Below are 21,417 nucleotides of genomic sequence, written 5' to 3'. Positions count from 1 at the left end.
CCAACCAGTTCATTGATGCAGTTCAGAAATCAGCATTTCCCAGCCTGAGGGCACTAATTTAGATTCCTCTCCTTTGACAGGCATCGCTTTTCATAACAAAACTGTAGGAACTTCATAAACTTAAGATAACTGTCCAACTGGGCCAAAATAAACATAAAAACATTAAACATTAAAAAAAGAAAATCCTTTTTAACTATGCTTGACCAAACATTGCAACAGAGGTTGTGAAGTCTTTATCCTTGGAGTTGATCAGATGCCCTGCTCTGAGTTGGGGCAGCTGGGAGGGACAATCTCCAGAGGTCCCTTCCAACCTCAGCTATTTTGTGAGTCTGCAATTTTGCTGAACTGTGAAAAAAACCCAAGATGGTTCACATTAAAGGAAAATACAAAAGGTCAAGGACCAGGTTAAGGGTTAGGGCAGGGCTCAGGGTCAGGAGTCACATAAAAGCATAATAAATCTATGGCCTTAGCTTTCATCGTTTATTCAGGAATGTAAGTACAATTAAGTTGTTTGGGGTGTTGGTCTTAAAAACCCACTCAGGAATGTAAGCAAGAATATGGAAGTGTCACATGGCTAACAGTATTCTTAAAACCAAAAAAAAAAAAAAAGGGCATTGACTGTAGTTTTGTAAATATCCAAGATAAAATACCGATCTCAAAGTTTTTTAACTCTCCAGTTTTAAGTATTATAAATAGAATTTGGACACAAAACCACTAACAGCTTTCCAACAGTGGACTTAAAACTCCAAGACACCAGAGAAATACTTGCTTGTTAATAATCCAGGACCTATGACTAACACGCTTGTGTGTCAAATGAGAATGGACTTGAGCTTTCATTTACACAATTAATTTAACATTTCCTTGTTTGTCAAGTTCCACAATAGCAAGTTCTTTCAAGATTTGTATTCTTGAGTCCGTGGCTTTCATATTCATCTTGTTCATCTGCGAAATACTCAATGCTGCTCTGTAAGACAAAAGCAAACTATTTAGCGAAACAGGGTATCAAACATCAATCAGGTTTGGCAAAAGAAGGCTAAAAAGCACATACTGTTTAATGAATGATTTTTGTGACTGCCCTGCAATTCTCATGCTTATTCAGGTTTTCATCAACTTTTCTGTGCTACTTCAAATTGAGAACCATCATTTGCTAATCCAGCCTTAGGGTGAAACCAACGTGAAAAAATCTGTTTCAGAAGTCATGCAAGCCATTTTTATACAAATTAATTTAGGGGGGTTTGCATGATGGCCTAACAGTTTGGAGTATGTATGTAACTAAGAAGGGTGTAGGTGAGTAAAATCAAATTAAGAAGTTATAATATAGCAGCAAATGGTTAACTAGCTGGTTTTGTTTAATTTGAAAAGGCTGAATTTCTTTGCAGCTTATAAAATTCTTATTAATGAATGGCTTTGTCTTACCTGTTCTTATTTACAACAAAGTGGTTAAATAACTCCCTGTAGAAATTGTTCAAGTCTGCTAATTTAACAGTACTTCTGACACTCCTTGGTACAGTCAAAAGTGTTTCCTCAGTCAATGGTTTGAATTGCGATTCTGCGAAATGAGAAATAGAAGATATTTGTTTCTTCAGAAATTAGGCCAAAGTTAGAAAGTATTTTCATTACTTTAAAAAAACCAAACCCTAAATGAGTCTAAGGAAGATTTTCCAGCAGGAGGAAGGAGAGGAAGAAGCTCCTCCTTCCAAACTATCACTGTATCTGCAGATATTTAATTTGAGATCTGGTGTGGATTAATAAATTGGGTCAGTTACTTGTTTTTTTCTTTTTTTCTTAAGAGCTAGGAAAATTCCTTTCTCTAAGTAGGATAAATGGATTAACAAGACCTATTTCTATGGTAAGACTAGTACACCATTTCTTCCAGTCCATAAACAGAACAGTATCCACTTCAATCCCACCAAAAGAAGCAAAACTCCCAGAGACATGGGAACTATATGTGGAATATAAATAAGAGCTCACTTGCTTATATTAAAGTCTAAATTCTTCACATAAATGCAGAGGTTACTAGTGCTTGAGAGTGAAAACACTGAATATACTGTGCGTCAGAGGCTTGATTATTTTAAGTAACAGAGCTCAGAAACCATACCCAGGTCTCAGCCTGTTCCTACTTACTGTGAGATTTGCCCCTATTGTACTGGGGGTAAAACAGCCCCTATTTGTCAGGTGACGTTATTTACAATATCTGCCTTTTTCCAAAAGGATAATAGTTTAATTAATTACTCCCTGAATTCTAGACAGTAACTCAATATGTTTAAATATCACAGAACTATTAGAGTTCAATATTAGAGATGGAAGTCGTAGGAGAGATAAAGAGTCACAAAGGCTACTTACCGGGTGCAGGGCAGGAGATCACTCAAGTTGTTTTTAAAAAAACCAAACAAACAACAAAAACAGTGGGAAGACTATTCTTTGAGCACTTACCTTCAGATGAGCCAGGAACTGTAGATCCTGAACAAAATGCCTAAAAATAAACAAGAGAGAATGTCAGAATTTGTTAGGATTTTGAAGGAATTATTTTCTGCAATTCCATTTCTGCATTAGTAATTACATTTTACTATTGAATAACCAAGGGTCTTGCAGCCACCGAAGTCAACAGCAAAATCTTAGGCATTAAACAAATCCTGGTTTCAAATAAAAATAAGTTTAAAATGGATACATAGAAATTTATGCGCAAGTCTGATCAGCCTCTTCAGCTTTGCCCTTTGCATTCAGTGTGGATCTAGCTGAACTGCACGTGCAGCACAAGGAATATTTGGCTTTCCTATTCCCAAGCCGTTTTCTGAGGCCAACAGCTCTGACAAGCTGAGGGCAGCGATATCCGACTCTCCTCAGCCAGAAATACAGCACTGATGAAATAATCCCAGGGCCTTCGTGACATCTTTCCATTCTTTCTGCCTTTCAGAGAACAGCTTCAAAACACACTTGACGACAACAAAGGGACCGGTACCAATTAAACTGGGCTCAGGAGCTGCAGGATGTAGCTACATTTTGCGTTGGGCCTGGTTTATGCCAACTGTAGCTTAAGTGCGTTAGAATTAAATAATGGAAAGACAGAAATTGAGAGCATTTATCAGGGTAGGGGAAGATATTTGCAAATGAGGAGTGAATGAAGCTGCAAAATACTGGACAGCTTTCACACAAACCAACCGTGGCAATAAAGAGACAGACAGCGAAGCATCCTTTGACAGATTAGCGGGCAGTGAGAAGACTTGTAGAAAAATATGAGGTCAGTAAGATAATTACACTCTATTGACCTTCTTTAATATTTTGATTTTAATATGAGATCCAGACCAAATCTTTGCAGATAATTATATTAAAAGTTTGTGCTTTGAGTAGCTATGGATGCTATATTAAAAGTATCCAACTTTTTAACAAGTATTCGTTTAGATCTGTGTTCTACTGCATTACGGTTAGAATATACTTATTGTTACTCATATTCCAAATTGTACTTAATATTTTACAGGAAATTAAATTTCTCTCAATTTTGATAGACATCGATTTGAATGAATTGCATTCTTCATTCCCACCCAAAGGCTTCTTGTATAATGTGTTAACAGAACAACAGGATCCACAAGAGCAACCAACTGCATCTCTGAAAATAAACGTAAACTTATCCCAATTAAAAAAATCAAGGGGAACAAAGTCTTCTGTCTTCCTCTGTGGACAATTTAAATGCAACAAATCATAAACTTAATTAGTATACAATAAACATGAAAAGTTTGTTAGAAACTTCAGTCCTATTTCTGAAGAATTCCATGCATTTGAGAAGTACTAAGTGACAAAAACAGCCCTTCTGACGTCAGCAGAGCTACTCAGGATTAACGGTTTCTGGAATCGTGACACTCTGTGGCCTAATTACCTCTTCCGCTGGCGATTCCATTTCTTTATCAGTTTGGCAGGTTAACTGCTGTGCTGCAGCCTGTTCTTCTTCCGACAGAGGTAAGCGCTAGAAAAAAAGGCAAACAGATAACTCGGATACTTCCAGCTCCTAGGGTGATGATATTTACAGAACTCAATGTTTGTGCAGCCCTTTTCTCATGGAAACTAATAGTAGACTCCTACTTTCCTTCAAATAAAAGCAAATTTACAAGCTCAGTATTTCTGAAAAGATCCAACCATAATAATCCTTTAACGTCAATACTATAAGTGATTCAATGAAAATAAGATAAACCAAATAAAAAGAAGCATTTCACATAATGACTTAATTTCTCCGTAACAGTTTAATCTATCTTTGGTTTAGGAAATACTCAAAGGAGAAGAAAATCTTTATCTAAATAGTCTAAATATAATTCAAGAGACAAGTATTCCACTTTAGCCAAATCCAAATATGAAATTATTCTTGGCAGCATATCCTTGGAACACAGAGAGAGAAAGTATTTTTCCTCTCTGTGACATGTAACTACTGTCTTTTAAATCATTTTACAGAACATTTTATCTGTAAAGACTTAACAGGAACTTGGCTGGAGTTGCTGACAGATTAAACACGATCTTGGGGCACTGTCATTAGAACATTAGTGAGAGCTCAGATCTGGGAATGTGGTTTAGTTCCACCAGTTCTGTCTCTGCCACTAGACTGTCAATTAGCTTTTGAATAATCTTATTTGTAAAGGGACAAAATTAATGCTGTCACAGCCTCTTCGAAACTGTAATGAAGCAATGTCTGAAAACCACTTACAAAAATGTGTTGTTTGTTGGATTTTTTAATAGATAGACAGACATTATCCTACTGAGAAAAACTTATTTCTTTACGCTAGCAGCAATTCCACGACATATGTTACAATGCGTTGGTTTTAACTTACTCCCTTTAGATAGTGAAAATACATTTGCCATTTAAAAGCTTTTTTTGCCCTTTACAATTGATGTCATCACTTTCTAATTTCTTTAAGGTAGGTACTTTTACAAATGTCAGTATAGAACTGGGACAAAACTGCGCACAGAGGCATCAACTTCTTTGATAAACTATTCAAACACATCACACTGTTCACATTATTATGGTATTATTTCAACTCCAAAACTGAATACCACTAGCTTAACTGTTAAGTAAGAAATCAGGCTTGTAATTTACAATAAAAAGCTCCAATCTTGCAAATATTTCCTCAGGTAAATGGTCTTACCTTCTAAGAGTCTGCACATATAACAGTTTCCAATGGAACTACTCACATGTACCTAAAGTTTACACAAACACGTGTTCATTTACAGGGTGAGACCTGAGTGATTAAAATTAAACTACTACCTCGAGGTCAGTATGTTGCTGTAAGGCCTGAACCATCTTCATTGTGTTCTCGAGAGCAGCACGGATGCCCTTCATGGATTCTCTCTGCTCCGCGGAAACTTTTTCCAGCTGCATACATAGCATTTTATAACGAGATTTCACCACCGAGAGCTTTTCCAAGAGAGCAACTGGATTCTCCTATGTAGAAATTAAAAGTCCATTTCATTTAAGAAGAGAAAATTAATGTGGCCACATACCAATTAAAAGTGCAGGCATTAGAGACACTAAAATATAACATGACATGACCCTTTACAATGAAAAGTGTGGCTGTGAGCATCTGTTTCATCTATACGTTTAATTTTTCATAAACAAAAATGATAGTGTTAATAAAACAGCACAAGTTTGTGGTTCCACAACAAAACCAGGAGGATGAATTTATAGTGTTGGTGAATTTTAATGGCTTTTCTGAGTTGGAAAGGTTAGGGACTTCGAAGGAAAAATATTATTTTTCCACTATATATCACATTATACATGGAGAAGGGGACTTATTTATAAAATCCTTTACATGCTGCCATTTATTTTTACTTTCATCTTCCTCTCATCTCTCTCCCAAATCTGAATTTAGTAATTGCTTATTATCAAGTTTGTATTGGAGCAGGGATGCATTTTAGCTCAGATTGGAATCTGTCTCATGAATTTGAGTGTTAACACAACTACGTATTTGTCAAAGCAAAACATGGGAGAATTTCGCTATACCAAGAAATCAAGGAAATTTTGTTGGTTGCTGCACTGAATTCAAACTCGGCCAGTTATCCTGATATATAATGCAAGAAATACTTTATAATAAAAACCTGACAACAAGATTAAAGAACAGGCATATACATTTTAGGATTAAAGAAAAATACCCATTTGTTACCAACTTCATGCAAAATGCAATAAAATTGATTAATCTGAAAATACCTCTTCTGCTGGATTATCAGGAAGACTTTTCAATATTTCAAACTCCAGTCTGTGTTGAATATAATCCAGATCAGATTCTGCCTTCTGGAACTAAAATATTTAAGATCAGCCACAGTATATTAAAAAACAAAATCTGCAGCCAACCCCCAGCCATTCGCCTTTCCTGTATTTCAGGGAAGGAGAAACCTCTGTTTTAAAGGTTCATGTTCTATAAAAATAAGTTTCTATTCCTCCGATCTAGCCCATTAGCTGATATTTGCCAATTGTGGTGACAAACTTCAGCCTGAAAAATAGCAATAAACTTTCAGACTTCATATAACCATTTTCCTCTCACATGTAAGAATTACACACACGCATGAATTTTATCCTCTTTCCATTTGTCTAAACCAAATTTACCAAATTGTTCTCTTTGCCTCTTGCCATTAGTACCTTTTTCATGCAGCTACCCAAAATCCATAAAAACATGTCCATCTTTTCCTATATTACATGTCCTTGCAATGCCAAAACTCTCAAGTTTTTAAGCAGTCCACCAAAGCACTAGAAAAGAACCTGTGTCTTTTTTAAACTGGTCTTCACTGGATGCAGGAGATGTTTGATTTTTACTTCTGAGATATTAACATATTTTTCATCATTTTTTAGAGCTTTTCCTTGGTTAGTTGCTTTTCTTTTCAAACATTAGAAGTTCGGCAATGCTCAGTTATTTACACAGCAGAGATAATGAATAAGTGTTCAGGATCCAAGCATATCAGAGATTTTATTATTAATTATGTTAGGAATGCATTCTCTCAGATGGTTATAATACTCGGAGTACATTTTATTATTCCCCAATAAACTAGACTGACAAATAGATAACTCAATTGGTGACATCACGTTTCTTTCCTTGGGATAAATAAGCCACCAGAGAACTGTCTAATTGCCTTGTAAAACACTCTGCTGATAGCATTATTACTTAATTAGTTTTAGTCTGCAATTTTAATATCTATTAAGGACTTCTGCTGTAAAGAAAAGCAGTTTTCCCAGTTCACAAAAAATGAATTTCTTACCATAATGGTTTGGGATTTTACAGTCACAAAAGAGACTATGATGAAAGCAAAAATGCTCATAAGTGTGGTTTTCACTCTTTATATTGAGATTAACCCTGAAGTAATCATTACAACTTTGTTAAGGATCAAAATAAGTAACTAAAGTGACAAACTTCAGGAATGTTTGGATGTCACCTGTGGTCAATATTGATAATTTGAGATTTACAGAATGACAATAAGGCACTAATACCATACTACTATTGTGATTCGAGACATTAAAAATTGAATGTGAAGCTGAATACTTTTCTATCACATGGCTATAATTTTAAGATTGTGCTTAATGAAAATATTAACACAGTTCATTATCACCGCTTTGTCTTGAAAGTACACTAACTCTGAAAGAAAATGTATTATCAGTGATTTCAAAGCACGTTTATAAGTACTGCTGTATATTCCTCCATTATAATCCATTTTTCCTTTGCTTTATATATATTTATTTCTTGCTGTATTTCAGGAAACGTACACTCGCAAAAATCTCACCTTAATGTAACAGGTTAGGACCATTTGTATGGTGAGTATCGTACAACAATCACACAGAAAATGCAGTTTGTGAAATGTAAATTTGTAATTTACTCACAGCCTTAGAAGAAAGTGTTTGAAACTGAGCCAAGAGACCATCGCTGAGTTCTCTGCTTTCGGATGCTTTGACAATACTATTGCACTGCTAGCTGGGAAGTACAGTAGTGCAATAAAGTCAGAGCGTTCGTTAGCAGCAAGAATTCTGCACAGGTAATCAATACACTCAAAATATGTATTGGAAAAATGAGTCAGATAGTGGTTTCTGTGGATTATGGAGAACTGGCTCAGGTTAACGTTCACCAAGTCCTAATACACACACACAAAACTCACAAAGTACGAGACATAATTATTATTCATAATCCCTGTCATTCCATTGACCAAGGAAAAAAAAAAAAAGGAGAAAAACACCCAACAAAACGCTCACCAGATCTGTCAGAAATTCAATTTCAAACAAGTTGGTGCTTTTAACCAGAAACTGCATTTCCAAATGTATTTATTTTTTAGATTTGCCTCATAACAAGCGAAGATTCTAAACTGCTCTCAGACAGATGTTCTTAACCTGCATTACAGGGAACATTTTTTGAACACCAGGGTTTATCCTTCTCATTTGCAAGTGCTGAATCACTTTAAAATGCATTTAAACATACAGTGATTTCCCAGCGTAATGGATGTACATCCCCACTGCGGTTACCACGTGGATGGTAGAGCACCATCACAGTGGAGGTGTTCTTCGTAAATCTCAATGAAAGTGGTTCTTTTTAGCAAAACAGTAAATAAAGCATATAAAAAGTTTGAGAACTCTTAGGGTTTGAAGGTGCTGCGATTCTTAAGAAAATGCAAAGAAACAAGAATAGAGTGAAGAGAGATGATCGCTAATGCACAGAGAGCAACAACCCGAGTCAGCTCCATCCCATCACGCTTCCCTAGAACACACCGTAGGAAATCAGGGTGATACACACTGATCTTTCCTCTTTGTAGGGAATTTTTCACTAAGGAAATGCATAGAGTTGATGTATTTGTCATTCAAAGACCAGTCAACACTTCTTGGCAAATAACTAGAAGACGAGTGCAAAGCACTAAATTAGCAGCAATCCCATTTTACAGTTGTTTTGGAAATCGCGTTTGCTCTTAGACATACAATAGTGACTTTTGACTAAAATAATAAGAAGAAGAAGAATAAGAAGAAGAAGAATAAATAACGTCGATAGCATTGCTGGCCAATGCCCTTTTAACATTGCACTGCTTTTTGTGCATGATCACCAGTAGTACAACATAAAAAGGGCACTGGACAGACACCACTCAAAGAAAATTTAGGTCCACTGTGCTGAAAACGCGCTGACAGAAGTTGATTGAATTGCAGTGAACGAAGCACCCCCCGCTCATCCGGCACTGGATCCACTTGATCCATCCCGGCCCCCCCCGCCCTCGGCGTGAATGAAACAGCCCAACCGGCCTCTCCTCCCCGCACACCCCCGCGGAGAAAATGGGCTAGCCCAGGTGAGAGCTCCACCCTCACCCCCTGCTGAGAGAAAATGGACTAGTCCGGGAGCGCTCTGCTCTAACACCGCCCCCCCCCGGCAACGGGGAGATGAGAAGGACCGGTCCGGTCCGGCCGCGCCCTCAACGGCCCCGTTTCCGCCGCCATGGCGGGCGATAAACGCGCTTGGGACCGCGCGGAACCCGCCCCCTTCTCCCCCCCCAGGTGAGAGGGAAATGGCCGGGCCCTGCCCCCGCGCTCAGGGGGTGAATGGAGCGGCACCATCAAGCCCCGCCCCTCCGGGGGGGGGGGAGGAGAATGGACCGGCCCGGCCGAACTCGCCTGACCCGACGGGCGGGCGGCGGTCGCCCCGTCCTGGGCTGCGCGGGCTCCGCTCAGGGCCCGGATGGGGCGCGGGCGCGGCTGGGGGCGCAGGAGGAAGGCGGCCGCTCTCCCCTCGCTTCCCCAGCCGCGCCCGCGCCCTCCTTTCCCTCCCTCAGGCGGCAGCCCCGTGCCCTCCGAGGCGCTCCCGCCGCCGGACCCCGGCCCGGCCGCCCCTCAGCGCGGCCGCCGCCCGCGCCGCCCGCACTCACCATGGTCTCGAGCCTGGTAACCGCCGTCTCCATGTTGAATAGTTGACATTCCTCAGGCGGCGGCGGGGAGATACCCACCCCCCGCTCCGCAGGATGGGAGAGTCGGCGGCCCCCATTGGGCAGCTGTCACTCGCCGCTCGTTTCCCATTGGCTGGCCGCTGACAGAGAGCGCTCGCCATTGGGTCGAGAAGAATGTAAACCCTTTCCGAGGTAGGGGGGAGACCATTGGTTGGTAGAATAGCAGCAGTCAGTGATTGGCTGAGTGGGGGAGCGCCGCGAGCCGCCATTGGTCCAGAGTGGACTCTAGCGGTGATTGGCTGGAGTAGGAAGCGCAGCGCCGCAATTGGCGGGAAGGGGAGCGGCGGCTGCGCTGCGGTTCCTCTCCGGTGGGGCGGGGGAGCGCCGGTCACCTCCTGCGGTTCCCTCCGGTGCGCCGGTGCTCTCCCACCTTTCAACACCATCGGCCTTTTCCGACGTCCCGCAGCTGATGGGCGGGGCTGAAAAACCTTTCACCCAATGGCGGGGCGGATCTCGTCCGCGAGCCCGAGGGCGGGGCGGAGCAGCGCCGGGCCCGCCATTGGCTCTTCGCGTCTGTTCAACGGCCAATCAGCGCGCGGCTAGCACGGGCGGTGGTGGGGACGGCAGAGAGCGACGCTCCCATTGGCTGCGCGCGGCGCGGGGAGCGGTTTGAATCGGCGGCGCCGGGCGGGAGGTGAGCGGGGCTGAGGGGAAGGGCGGATGGGAGGAGGCTCCGCGGCCCCGGTCCCCCCGGACACCCCCCGCTCTGTCCCCCCGCACACCCCCGCTCTGTCCCCCCGCACACCCCCGCTCTGTCCCCCCGCCCCAGCCGTGTGAGGAACCGGCAGCTCCTCGGTGCGGGTGCGCGGGGTCGAGGGGCGGTTTTTGAGGTAACGCTTGAACCTCCAGTCCAGGGCCCTTCCTGTGGTTTCTTCGTGTCTTTTGCCTCGGTTCTCCAGGAGTGTAACTTTCCCAAAATGCAGCGTTTGTCACTTCAGGATAAAGAAAAGCTGTCAATAAAAGCCCATCTACAATGGTACTTTTTAGGCTGTTCGCTCCTGTCATGTACAAAAACATCTCAGCGGGTCACAGGAACTTAAGGATCTATTTTTTATCAGTTGTATGTAATGCTTGTAGCAAGACAACTGTGAATAACTTGTGATGGATTGTTGAGATGCAGCCCACGTTCTTCCCTATTTGGCAATAGCTCTGTCTTCATGTGAAAGCAGGTATATTTATATACAATAATTTTAAATTTGTGGTTTTTAACAGTAATGGCAAAATATAAGAAACGCCGACGAAAACAGAGAGCCAGAGGAAAATTTCTTCTTGAAAAAAAAGAAGCCGCAAAGCCCCAGGGCTCAGTTTGTCCTTCTCCTCGGTAAGACGCTCAGTTTGAACTTCTCCTTTTCACTCCGTTTCGGGGTCCACTGTTTGGTCCCGATAGTTTGTGGAACTGAGGCAATGGGGTGGTGCTTGGAGCGCATCTACATCCTGGCATGGACGCTGTAGAATGGTTTTGTCTTGTATATCTTCTAGTGCTCTATCATTAATGTGCAAGAAAAGCAATTTGGATAAAAATGTATTGTAAATATAAATTTTTTCTTCCCCCTTTATCAAAGCATATCTCGGTCTTTCCTGGTCTCTGTGCTTGTGTTTGCACTGTTGTCACCTATTGGTACTTGTGATTTCCAGATGGTTGGTGACAGTTAATGTTTTTAAAGGCTGAAATGATAAATACAATTATGGCCTCATCCAGAAATGTTCTATCCCAGGTCAGCAGGTGATCTTCCTCTGAACGCATCATCTGTCCCAAGCCATCTCTCCTCACTCTGGTCATTGGCCTTGCCCAGTGTCAAAAATGTGGTAAAACCCTTTACGACAACAGCATCATTTTTATATTGTTGGTGCCAGAACACGGTTGCACAGGTAACTTTTCTACTTCTCTGTTTTTTGCCAACGTTTGAGTTTGTTCTTAGTGCTCAGAGCAGGATATGCAGTCAGACTCAAGAACTAAGCTGTGGATTTAGTTATATCTATTGAAACATCTAAAGTATATTTTATGTTTACTGTTGAAGGAATAAATATGAGAAGAGTGTGAAGGCAACTGTGGACATTAAATCCATATATGCAATTGTAGGGGTTTTTATTGAAATATCAGGAGGATTTTCAGGGACACAGGGTGCAATTTTTCTTTAATAGCAGAGCGATTGTGTGAGCTTTTCAGGTCAAGTGTGAATTATACTTTAGAATTCCTAGATAAAGTTAAGGTGTTTTTGGAGAAGGTCACCCAAGGAACTATGTGTTGAAATTCTGTATCTTCACATTGTGTATCTTCACTGTTGACTGCAAGGTGAAGACTTCGTGATAGAGCTTTCAATAGTAATCGTAGCCCTGTCTCTGGAAACATAACTGGGTAGTGAAAATGCTTATCTGGTTTATTTTTATGCTTAGAGTTTTAAGGTGGTTAAAGACACCATCTTTCCATCACAAATCTACTTAAGGGAGCTGAATATGTTCAGAGAGCAGCTGGAAAAATTGGAAACTGAATTTTCCAGACTACAAGGGACACTTCAGGTGAGTCTCAGTCCCAGCGGGGCAGGGGAATGTTTGCTTGTGTAAGCACGTAAGAAACTGTGGTTGGTGCAGGTGAACTGAAATCTTAGGAGCTTCTCATGGGGCATTATGTCACTTCTTGGCATTCAGCATTTTGGATAAACTGTGGTTACTTCATCGTTTGAGGGAACTGGTTTGCTAGTGAGTCTCGTAAGAGGCTTTTTATGTCTCTCTGGATCAACTCAAGTCAGAACCTCTGTTCTCTGAAATTCTCTCTACTTTTGCTAGTAGATTTAATATTCTCTTATTTATTTGTTTTGCTTTCAGACAAATGGAATTGCAGCCTTGTCTTCAGAAAATTCCCTTTGTCAAAAGTGTAATAAACCAGTTCTGGGTGCTCCTGTACAAACACCGATGGGCCCATCATCAATCTTCGGGCCTTCTGCACCGCAGCTGCAGCCTGTATCTGCACCCCTGCCTGTATCTGCACCCCCACCACCTCCTCCACCTCCACCACCACTGCCCCCACTAAAACTGCCCCCAGCACCTCTTCTCTTCAAACGGGGCAACAGCTCCAAAGCACCTCTGGTAGGCACTGAGCTGGTTCCTTTATTTCTTCATTCATGTCTGAGTTTTTTGGACCTGGTCTCATCAGGAAGGTTTGTCTTTGTGAATGCTCCGTCACTTGCCAATCCTCATTTTTGTTTTCAGGCACCAGCACCGAAAAAAGATGGGCCGATGCAGATCACTCTCAAAGATCTCCTGAATGTAAAACTGAAGAAGACGGGCAGCAACCTGAGAATGGACAAGGTAAACCGGAGGATGGATGGATACATGGATGACGGTGCATCAAGGCAAACACCGCCCCGGAACCCGTGTATTTCCTGCAATGCTTATCTTAGCTCCACTAAACATTTTTCAATAAATTAATTCTTCTCTTCCAAAAACCCAGTGATCACCTTAAGTAATCCTAATTCTGCACCTGGGCATTTGAAGTGAAGAAATTCAGTGACTAATTCCCATCTTGTCAGGTGTGCAGGACAGTTCTCATTTCACATTAAGGGCATGTAGCTTTCATGTAGCTTCATGTCTCTGTGTTATCAATAGATTTTGGGCTTGCTTCTGCCCAGCTGAAATCTTGTTTGCAAAAGTCTGGGGTTTTTAATAAATCTAGTTTTTATCCAAGGCATATTCAAAAAAGCATAAAAGCCGTAAGCCACAGAAATCTTTCGGAGTATAAATATTAAAAGTTCATTTGTGGTAACACTTCTTTTCTGACTTTAGGCAGAATCACCAGTGAAGACACGCAGGGCATTAATTACAGTCTCAGATTTACAGAGTGTTACTCTGAGGGCTAAATCCAAGCCATCGGCTCATGTTACAGACTCCTTAATGTAAGATACGTTCTTCCTTTCTTTGTTATTAGATTTTTCTGTTTGTCTGAAACAGTGATTAACATTGTTTACAGAGTGGAAAATATTTTATTTTAACACTTCTTTTGTTTTGTTCTGTCAGTACCCCTCCTAAAAACCAGTTAGATCTTCGAAAACATCTGAAGAAAGTCAATATACAGAGGTAAGTTCCTTTCTATTCTCTTGTTTTCTTTTCCTAGAAAAAGTAGAGAACTAATCATAGTTCCCCATGTTTCAAATCTTTTCAGAAGTCCTGGTGGCACTCCACTCAACAGCAAAGAAAACATTGAATGTGGCTCTGGGTTGACACCAATAATGACACAGGCACTGCGGCGCAAATTTCAGGCAAGTCGTCGTGTTTCTTTTTTTGGAATGATAACCTGGCTTTAAAATCCATGGGATTTCATCCCAATTTTTTTCCCTATGGTGCAATGCCATTCATATGTATTACATGTTACAGTCTCTCCATAATTCTTACCCAAAAGTGCCCATAAATAAGGGCACTTGTTTTAGTGATTCTCATTTTAATGGTAGGGAAACTGCAGAATGGAAATGCCGTTGCCTGGCTTTCAGCAGATTATTTGACAATGGTAAGAAGAAAAGTTGTTTTTTTGGTGGGACTTTTAGTGCCTCAATGCAACTTCTAACTTCATAGTTTTCAGGAGAACAAAATCTGATGGTTACTAATGTATTTTATTTTAAGGATTTGCTGGGTCTGTTTCCTTTTATGTTGTCAGTTAAGAATTACACTATATTTTATCTCAATCATAATTAGTACTAAGTTCATCTTCCAGGATCTGACCCCTTTCTTGTTTTGACAGATGGCTCACCCGAGGAGTCCCTCGCCCGCCCGGTTCAGCGCTGCAAACAGCTTCGATGAACAAAAGTAGGTTTATGGAACAACGTATTTTTCACTCGTGGTCAGGAAGCCGCTTGAATCCCACTTTTATCTCACTCAGGCATATGTATTTTTAATTAAATGTAGTGCGTATGAGAATGGGACATTATGAAAACCCTTTAGCAGATTTCTGCTTTTTAAGGGCAGCGTCTATTTATGTGTCTCAATCTGGTTGCATCTTATCTGTTAATGGCAAAAAACCCATGAACTTTCTGAAGTCTTTTGCTACCTGGCTGCTGCTGAAGCAGGGACTAGTATGTTCCCAGCACTGGTGCTGCTTATAGTATAAATATGTATTTGCTGAAATGCGGTATAAATATGTATTTACTGAAATTCTGTTTTGTTCTACCCTTTTTTAACAAGAAAGATCGTGATGGTAATTACACAGATTCAAAGAAAATAAGTGGGTTTGCACCATAACATTATTCAAGTGAGAGGCTACGAGTTTCCACAACAATTCAGTGATGTGGGTAAGAACATATGAAGTGATTGCCATGTGTCATCGCTTCGGGCTGGTGTCAGATCACTTGTCCCGTTACAAGACTGCCCAGCTCGAAGCCGAGGACCCGAACGGCTCCCTCAGGGTCCAGTTCAGCTGCAGCGGAGGACGGGGGGACAGGGACCTGCTTTCTCCAACCGCTGGAACCTTTTTCCAGAGAGATGACGCTGGAGTGTGAGTTGGCAGAGCCATGACCTGCCATCCTGGCGAGGTCTGTCAGGGCGCTGCCCTCCCGTCCTGCCCCGATTTTGGGAGAATCCCGGCACCCTGGTGGTGGGATTCCTGCAGTTGATGCTATGCTGTCCAATACTCAGCCGTTATGCTGCTGGCTCATCGCAGTGTGGTGTCGCTGTGCCTCCCCTGCACCCCCGCTCCCTCCGGCTGTGTCCGTGCAGCCCCCGGTACCCGCTTGGCACCGCTGGGCTCGAACCTGTGGCCGCGGGCACGATCGCATCCCCGCTCCGGCCTGGCACCGGCTGGGCTCGAACCCACAGCCCCGGGCACGATCGCAGCCCCGCTCCCGCCTAGCTCCCCCGGCGGCCGCACGGCGCATGCGCGGGGTCGCCGCCGCTTCCGGGCGCCGGCGGAGCGGGGCCCGGCCCGGCCCGGCCATGCCGTTCCCGGCGGGGCCGCCCGGAGGGGCCGCGGTGGGGCCCATGGGGCTGCGGGAGCTGCTGCTGAGCGCCACGGCCGCCGCCGAGGCGGGGGGAGGCGGCGATGAGGAGGTGTGCGTGGTGGGGATCTTCGGGAAGACAGCGCTGCAGCTGTGCTCGGAGAAGGAGGCCCTGGTGAGCACCGTGTGCGACCGGCAGGTCTTCCCGCTCTTCCCGGAGGAGGAGGACCCCGAGCTGGCGGACGGTGACCCGGGGGAGGACTTTGACCTGGCGAGCAAGGACTACAACCATCTGGAAGCCTATTACAGCCAGGAGAACCGGGTGCTGTACCTGGTGCTCACGTCCATCTGTGACACATCGCAGCTGCTGCGGGCCTGCGGGGACCTGGCCAAGGCGGAGAGCAGGGAGAACCGGCCCGGGGGCCCGGGGCCGCTGCCGCACGCCGAGGCTCACGAGTTCTGGAAGCACCAGGAGAAGCTGCACTGCCTCAGCCTCCTCTACCTCTTCTCCGTCTGCCACATCCTGCTGCTGGTGCACCCCACCTGCTCCTTCGACATCACCTACGACCGTGTCTTCAGGGCACTGGATGGGCTGCGGCAGAAGGTCCTGCCCTCCCTGAAAGCCGCCATCAAAGACTGCCCGGTCGGCAAGGAGTGGAAGCTCAACTGCAGGCCGTGCCCTCCGCGCCTCCTCTTCCTCTTCCAGCTCAACGGGGCGCTGAAGTTGGATCCCGTCCCAAGCAGGGGCCAGGACCCCTGTGGTCACCTGGAGAAGCCACCCCCCAAGAAGCACTCCCCCAAGAGGAGGCTGCAGCACGCTCTGGAGGATCAGATCTACCGCATCTTCCGCAAGAGCAGGGTGCTGACCAACCAGAGCATCAACTGCCTGTTCACCGTGCCTGCTAACCAGGCCTTTGTGTACATCGTGGCCCAGGATGGAGATGATCCGGTGGCCATGCTTCTCGAGCAACTCAGGAACAACTGCACCATGAGGGAGACTGACTCCCTGCTGGCCCCCACGCTCTCAGGACCCAGGAGGTATCAGATGATGCGGCACGGCCGGCAGCAGCTGTCCTTCCACGCGGAGAGCAGCAGCAGCAGCTCTAGCTCCTCTGGGCAGCTCGTGGACTGCACCCTCAAGGAGTTCTTGTGGCAGCACGTGGAGTTGGTGCTCAGCAAGAAGGGTTTTGATGACAGCGTGGGGAGGAACCCACAGCCCTCTCACTTCGAGCTCCCGACCTACCAGAAGTGGGTGGCCACAGCTTTAAAACTGTACGAAGTAACCATTGACGCCAAAGATGACGACCCGAACTCTCTCACTGGGGAACTGAGCTCAAAAATCACGAGCAGCATCAAAGTCTTGGAAAGCTATTTAGATATTGACACCAAGTTCTCAGAAAACCGTTGTCAGAAAGCTCTTCCCATGGCCCACAGCGCCTATCAGTCCAACCTGCCCCACAATTACACCATGACCGTCCATAAGAACCAGTTGGCGCAGGCCTTGCGTGTGTACAGCCAGCACGCCCGCGGACCGGCCTTCCACAAGTACGCCATGCAGCTGAACGAGGACTGCTACAAGTTCTGGAGCAACGGGCACCAGCTGTGCGAAGAGCGAAGTTTAACCGACCAGCACTGCGTGCACAAGTTCCATCTGCTCCCAAAAGCAGGTAAAGAAGCTCGCTGGTAATTGGGTTTCATGGTTTAATTTTGTATCTGCTTTAAAACGGCTTGCTTTAGGCTGAGAATACAGACTCTTGCGTGTTTATGGAAGATGAAACTTTAGCAGCTTTAAAGCTTCATCTTTGTAGAGTGGGATTAATTGTAGCAGAGCTCTTGTGCAGGTTTCCCTGATGTTGAGTAATGTTTAGGAGCGAGTCCACTGTTAGTAGTAACTTTGCTTTTAGTTGTAACTGATTCCATCTTGCTAATTAGAGACATTACACTGGAGTCCTCCTAACAAGAGATGTGTAAGAGAAGTTCTCTAGGAAGTATAAGTGGTGTTGTCCCCCCCTTTTTGGTTTTTTTAATAGCAGGCAGAAGAACTATTATGCCTTTTAGGAAGAGATTGTAAAAACAAATAAGATTCAGTTTAGTGGTATAACCTACACTAGAGCTTCATACTAAAAGTCAAAAAGGGAGGGAGTTGCTTGACAAACTGGCATTGCTAGCAAATAATTTTGCATATGTATAGAGCAAGGAGGAAGCAGTGGATGAAGGGAATTAAAGAGTCTCTGGCAGTGGTGAGCAATTTATTTATTTAGGGTTTGATTACTTTTGCTTTTAGGGGAAAAGCCAGAAGCAGACAGAAATCCCCCAGTTCTGTACCACAACAGCCGGGCTCGTTCCACTGGTGCCTGTAACTGTGGAAGGAAACAAGCTCCTCGGGATGATCCCTTTGATATCAAAGCAGCTAATTATGACTTTTACCAGGTAACTGTTATGTCTCTATTTTTGCTTCAAGCAGTGCTTTTGCTTCATCAACAGGTCTGTATTCTGAAGTGACTAGAATTAAGTTTCTTCTTGACCTTACCAAGTTGTAAACATTGCTTCGGGAAGATGTTCCTGGGAATACAAATTGTTTGCACAGTGGGCTGACCAGCGTGGGCAGTTCCAGTCTTCACCAGTGCGTGCATGTGGATCATCCACACTTCAAGTGTGTTGGTTCACATGGATTTAAAATCCATCATGTCTGTGGGCTGTACTCCCATTCCTGCTTTGGTTCTCAAACCTCTTGAATCTTAATTGTAGCTGCTGAATGTTATGATTCTGAACTCCCTCATCTCTGAGACGGAAGATGAAAAGTTAACCATTTTCTTTCTCATAGCTGCTGGAAGAAAAGTGCTGTGGGAAACTGGAGCACATCAACTTCCCCATATTTCAGCCAAGCACGCCTGATCCGGCACCTGCGCGGGACGAGTCATCGCCCGCTCCTCCGGAAGGCGAGATTGAGAAACTTAAAGAAAAAGAACCTCAGACTCAGGGAGAAAGCACAGGCCTGAGCTTGGCCCTCAGCCTGGGCCAGTCCACGGGCAGCTTGGGCACTTACCCGCCGGATGCCCAGGGTGGAGGGGACAATGCAGAAAGTCACGGGCAGAGTGGAGACTCCAAAAGTGAGAAAAGGCCAAGCCTGGTAGATCGCCAGGCGTCCACTGTCGAGTACCTCCCTGGGATGCTCCATTCTAATTGCCCCAAAGGCCTTTTGCCCAAATTCTCCAGTTGGTCACTGGTTAAGCTGGGGCCTGCTAAGGCTTACAACTTCCACACAGGTTTAGATCAGCAAGGCTTTATCCCGGGAACAAACTATTTAATGCCTTGGGACATTGTCATCAGGACGAGAACCGAAGATGAAGGAGACTTGGATACCAGTTCCTGGCCTGCACCCAACAAGGCTGTTCCTGGCAAAAGAAGTGCAGTTGTGATGGGAAGAGGAAGACGGAGAGATGACATAGCTCGAGCTTTTGTAGGATTTGAATATGAAGATGCACGTGGTCGGAGGTTCATGTGTTCAGGGCCTGATAAAGTGATGAAAGTGATGGGAGGGGGGCCAAAGGAATCCGCCATCAAAGCCCTCAATTCTGACATGCCGCTGTACATCCTGTCCTCGACTCAGGGACGGGGACTCAAGCCACATTACGCTCAGTTCATGAGGCTCTTCGTGGTGGTTCCTGATGCTCCGCTGCAGATCACGTTAACGCCCCAGGTAAGAAACGGGAGAGGGAACCTGGTCACTGCAGAGACAGGGTTGGTTGTCGCAAGATTAATTGCAGGACTGGAAAGCACAAGGGTGATGGGTGAAGGGTGGCAGAGGGGTGCTACAAAACCCACTTTCTGACCCAAATGATTTCCATCAAGTTCTCTAAGACAGCAGTCGCCTTGGCTTATGCCAGCTTTATACTTTGCATAAAGTAAGTTTTAAAAAATATTTTATCAAGGATGAATTCATAGCATTCCATACGGTAATAATTGCTTCTTTTTAAAAAGATGAGTAATGACTGCGTAAGAATTAATTTATCATTTTTAATGTCATAGGGAAAAGCAGTGACTCATTGCTGAGATTAATTATTATTCGCTACCCTTTGAATTTAGGAGGTGAAAAGGTGGGGTTTTTTTAATTTGAGATTTTTTTTTTCCCCCATTTTCAAATGTTATTAAAAAATGGAGAAAAAGCTCCATTTACAATCCTTCCAAATCTAGATTGGTTTAGAGTGAGGTTACAGCTCAGGGATATCTGTGCTAGTGTTGAAATCTGCTCTTAACGTAGCGTTTACTGCTGCCGGAGAGGCTCATGTTTGTGCTGTAGATCTCTGTGGTAGGAGCTGATCTGTAGCCTTAAATTCAGCATCTTCACTGTGATAAAACTAGAAATTTATGGATGTCTCAATAGTGGCACACTGGTTTCCTGGGGTGTGCTGAAGTGGGTAAGAAGCTGCTTGGAGTAAAAGCACAATAAACTTCCTTGGATTTAATTTGCTCTTAAGTTTGGGGGTTTTTTTTATTCTAATGATGTTTGATTGTCTCCTCATATTTCCTTTTGTTCTCAGGTTCAACCAGGGCCACCACCTTGTCCTGTATTTTACCCTGAGAAGCAAGAAATAACCCTTCCTTCTGATGGACTGTGGGTGCTTCGATTTCCGTACGCGTACGTGACAGAACGTGGACCCTGCTTTCCTCCCAAAGAAAGCCAACAATTAATGAGTTACAAAGTTCTCCGAGGAATACTAAAAGCAATTACACAATAAGAATTATTTGGGTAGAGTTTAGTTTAAAAATACTATGGTCAATCCAAATCATGGATTTTGATGCGTGTCTGTTAGCAAACAGCTGTCAGGGCAATCTGTATTTCCCTGGAATAGTCAGATTGACAATAAGGCCTGATATCAAAGCAGATAAAGGAATCCAGGAGACACATAAATTTTCTGTTTATTAAATTTTCATATGTAAAAAATAAAAGCTGGCTATCACAATATACTGAGCCTGTATTACTAGGTGTTTTGATGATAGCGCTTTTCCCCATTGTATCTTCCTACATAAGTATTTCGGAATATTTAAAAATTAGCGTAGCCTGAAATCAGGAGTTTCCTTTGTCGTATTGAGGCAATGATGGGCAGAATCTTTTTTCCTAAACAAGGTATTTTTATGGAAACGACAGATGCGTTTAAGCGGCATATGGGAAATTGTGTCTTCGATCTTGTCTTAAAAAAAAAAAAAAGGCATTGCAGTTCTGAGATTTGTATTAACATCATAGCCAGAAACTGTGCTTATCTATGTCAAGTTGAAATATTTTACTGCATTCGTACTCATGGATCAGATTTTGTTAAAAGGCTGACATATTTTGGAATGACAAATCTCTTTGGAAACTAAACCTGCTGGTAAATTTGTGGAAAACCTAGAGCTGTATAAACTTGTTCATTATAAGCAACTGCAGCTTAATTGTCAGTATAGCTTGACTTGTAGTGATTAAACAGACTTTTGGTTGCTAAAAGAACAGTTTTGACCCAATTTGCGTTACTAAAATTGGATTTCTGCACAGCAGATAAAGGCTGTCATCAATGAGTCAAGCTCCAAA

General features: G+C 43.6%; 3 protein-coding genes across 4 annotated transcripts; 2 read left to right on the top strand and 1 right to left on the bottom strand.

Annotated features, from left to right (window-relative positions):
- Positions 1-459: 459 nt before the first annotated feature.
- Positions 460-9,909, bottom strand: SKA2 (spindle and kinetochore associated complex subunit 2). Of its 2 annotated transcripts, XM_065647233.1 has the most exons (7): positions 9,856-9,909; positions 6,185-6,274; positions 5,246-5,422; positions 3,872-3,958; positions 2,434-2,473; positions 1,417-1,549; positions 460-964 (listed from the first exon to the last, which is right to left on the bottom strand). In XM_065647233.1, the coding sequence occupies exons 1-7, from the start codon at positions 9,886-9,888 to the stop codon at positions 838-840; spliced, it is 687 nt and encodes a 228-aa protein (XP_065503305.1). In that variant the 5' UTR covers positions 9,889-9,909; the 3' UTR covers positions 460-837. The 2 variants fall into 2 exon arrangements, with proteins under 2 accessions (XP_065503305.1, XP_065503304.1); XM_065647232.1 differs by lacking the exon at positions 6,185-6,274 and having other exon boundaries at positions 9,856-9,897.
- A 1,232-nt stretch (positions 9,910-11,141) lies between these two features.
- On the top strand, positions 11,142-15,072 carry PRR11 (proline rich 11). The gene is made up of 9 exons (XM_065647271.1): positions 11,142-11,254; positions 11,649-11,802; positions 12,328-12,450; positions 12,757-13,017; positions 13,141-13,239; positions 13,714-13,823; positions 13,945-14,004; positions 14,090-14,186; positions 14,663-15,072. Exons 1-9 carry the CDS (start codon positions 11,148-11,150, stop codon positions 14,729-14,731), a joined length of 1,080 nt encoding a protein of 359 aa, XP_065503343.1. The 5' UTR covers positions 11,142-11,147; the 3' UTR covers positions 14,732-15,072.
- Positions 15,073-15,789: 717 nt separating this feature from the next.
- SMG8 (SMG8 nonsense mediated mRNA decay factor) lies at positions 15,790-20,817 on the top strand. Its single transcript, XM_065647030.1, has 4 exons — positions 15,790-17,518; positions 18,136-18,281; positions 18,676-19,551; positions 20,393-20,817. Exons 1-4 carry the CDS (start codon positions 15,790-15,792, stop codon positions 20,588-20,590), a joined length of 2,949 nt encoding a protein of 982 aa, XP_065503102.1. The 3' UTR covers positions 20,591-20,817.
- The last annotated feature ends 600 nt before the right edge of the window (positions 20,818-21,417 follow it).

Source organism: Caloenas nicobarica, chromosome 17 (genome assembly GCF_036013445.1).
Source record: "Caloenas nicobarica isolate bCalNic1 chromosome 17, bCalNic1.hap1, whole genome shotgun sequence".
NCBI lineage: Eukaryota > Metazoa > Chordata > Aves > Columbiformes > Columbidae > Caloenas > Caloenas nicobarica.
This window is presented reverse-complemented; position numbering and strand designations above follow the sequence as displayed.

Coding starts and splice junctions, on each gene's coding strand:
- SKA2 (XM_065647233.1), bottom strand. CDS start 9,888: ATGGAGACGGCGGTTACCAGGCTCGAGACCATG. Junction 5,423..6,184: donor CTGATAATCCAGCAGAAGAG/GTATTTTCAGAT, acceptor ATTTCTACATAG/GAGAATCCAGTTGCTCTCTT. Junction 3,959..5,245: donor AGCAACATACTGACCTCGAG/GTAGTAGTTTAA, acceptor CTTTTTTTCTAG/CGCTTACCTCTGTCGGAAGA.
- PRR11 (XM_065647271.1), top strand. CDS start 11,148: ATGGCAAAATATAAGAAACGCCGACGAAAACAGAGAGCCAGAGGAAAA. Junction 11,255..11,648: donor TCAGTTTGTCCTTCTCCTCG/GTAAGACGCTCA, acceptor GTTCTATCCCAG/GTCAGCAGGTGATCTTCCTC. Junction 14,005..14,089: donor AAGAAAGTCAATATACAGAG/GTAAGTTCCTTT, acceptor AAATCTTTTCAG/AAGTCCTGGTGGCACTCCAC.
- SMG8 (XM_065647030.1), top strand. CDS start 15,790: ATGCGCGGGGTCGCCGCCGCTTCCGGGCGCCGGCGGAGCGGGGCCCGG. Junction 18,282..18,675: donor CTAATTATGACTTTTACCAG/GTAACTGTTATG, acceptor TCTTTCTCATAG/CTGCTGGAAGAAAAGTGCTG. Junction 19,552..20,392: donor AGATCACGTTAACGCCCCAG/GTAAGAAACGGG, acceptor TTTTGTTCTCAG/GTTCAACCAGGGCCACCACC.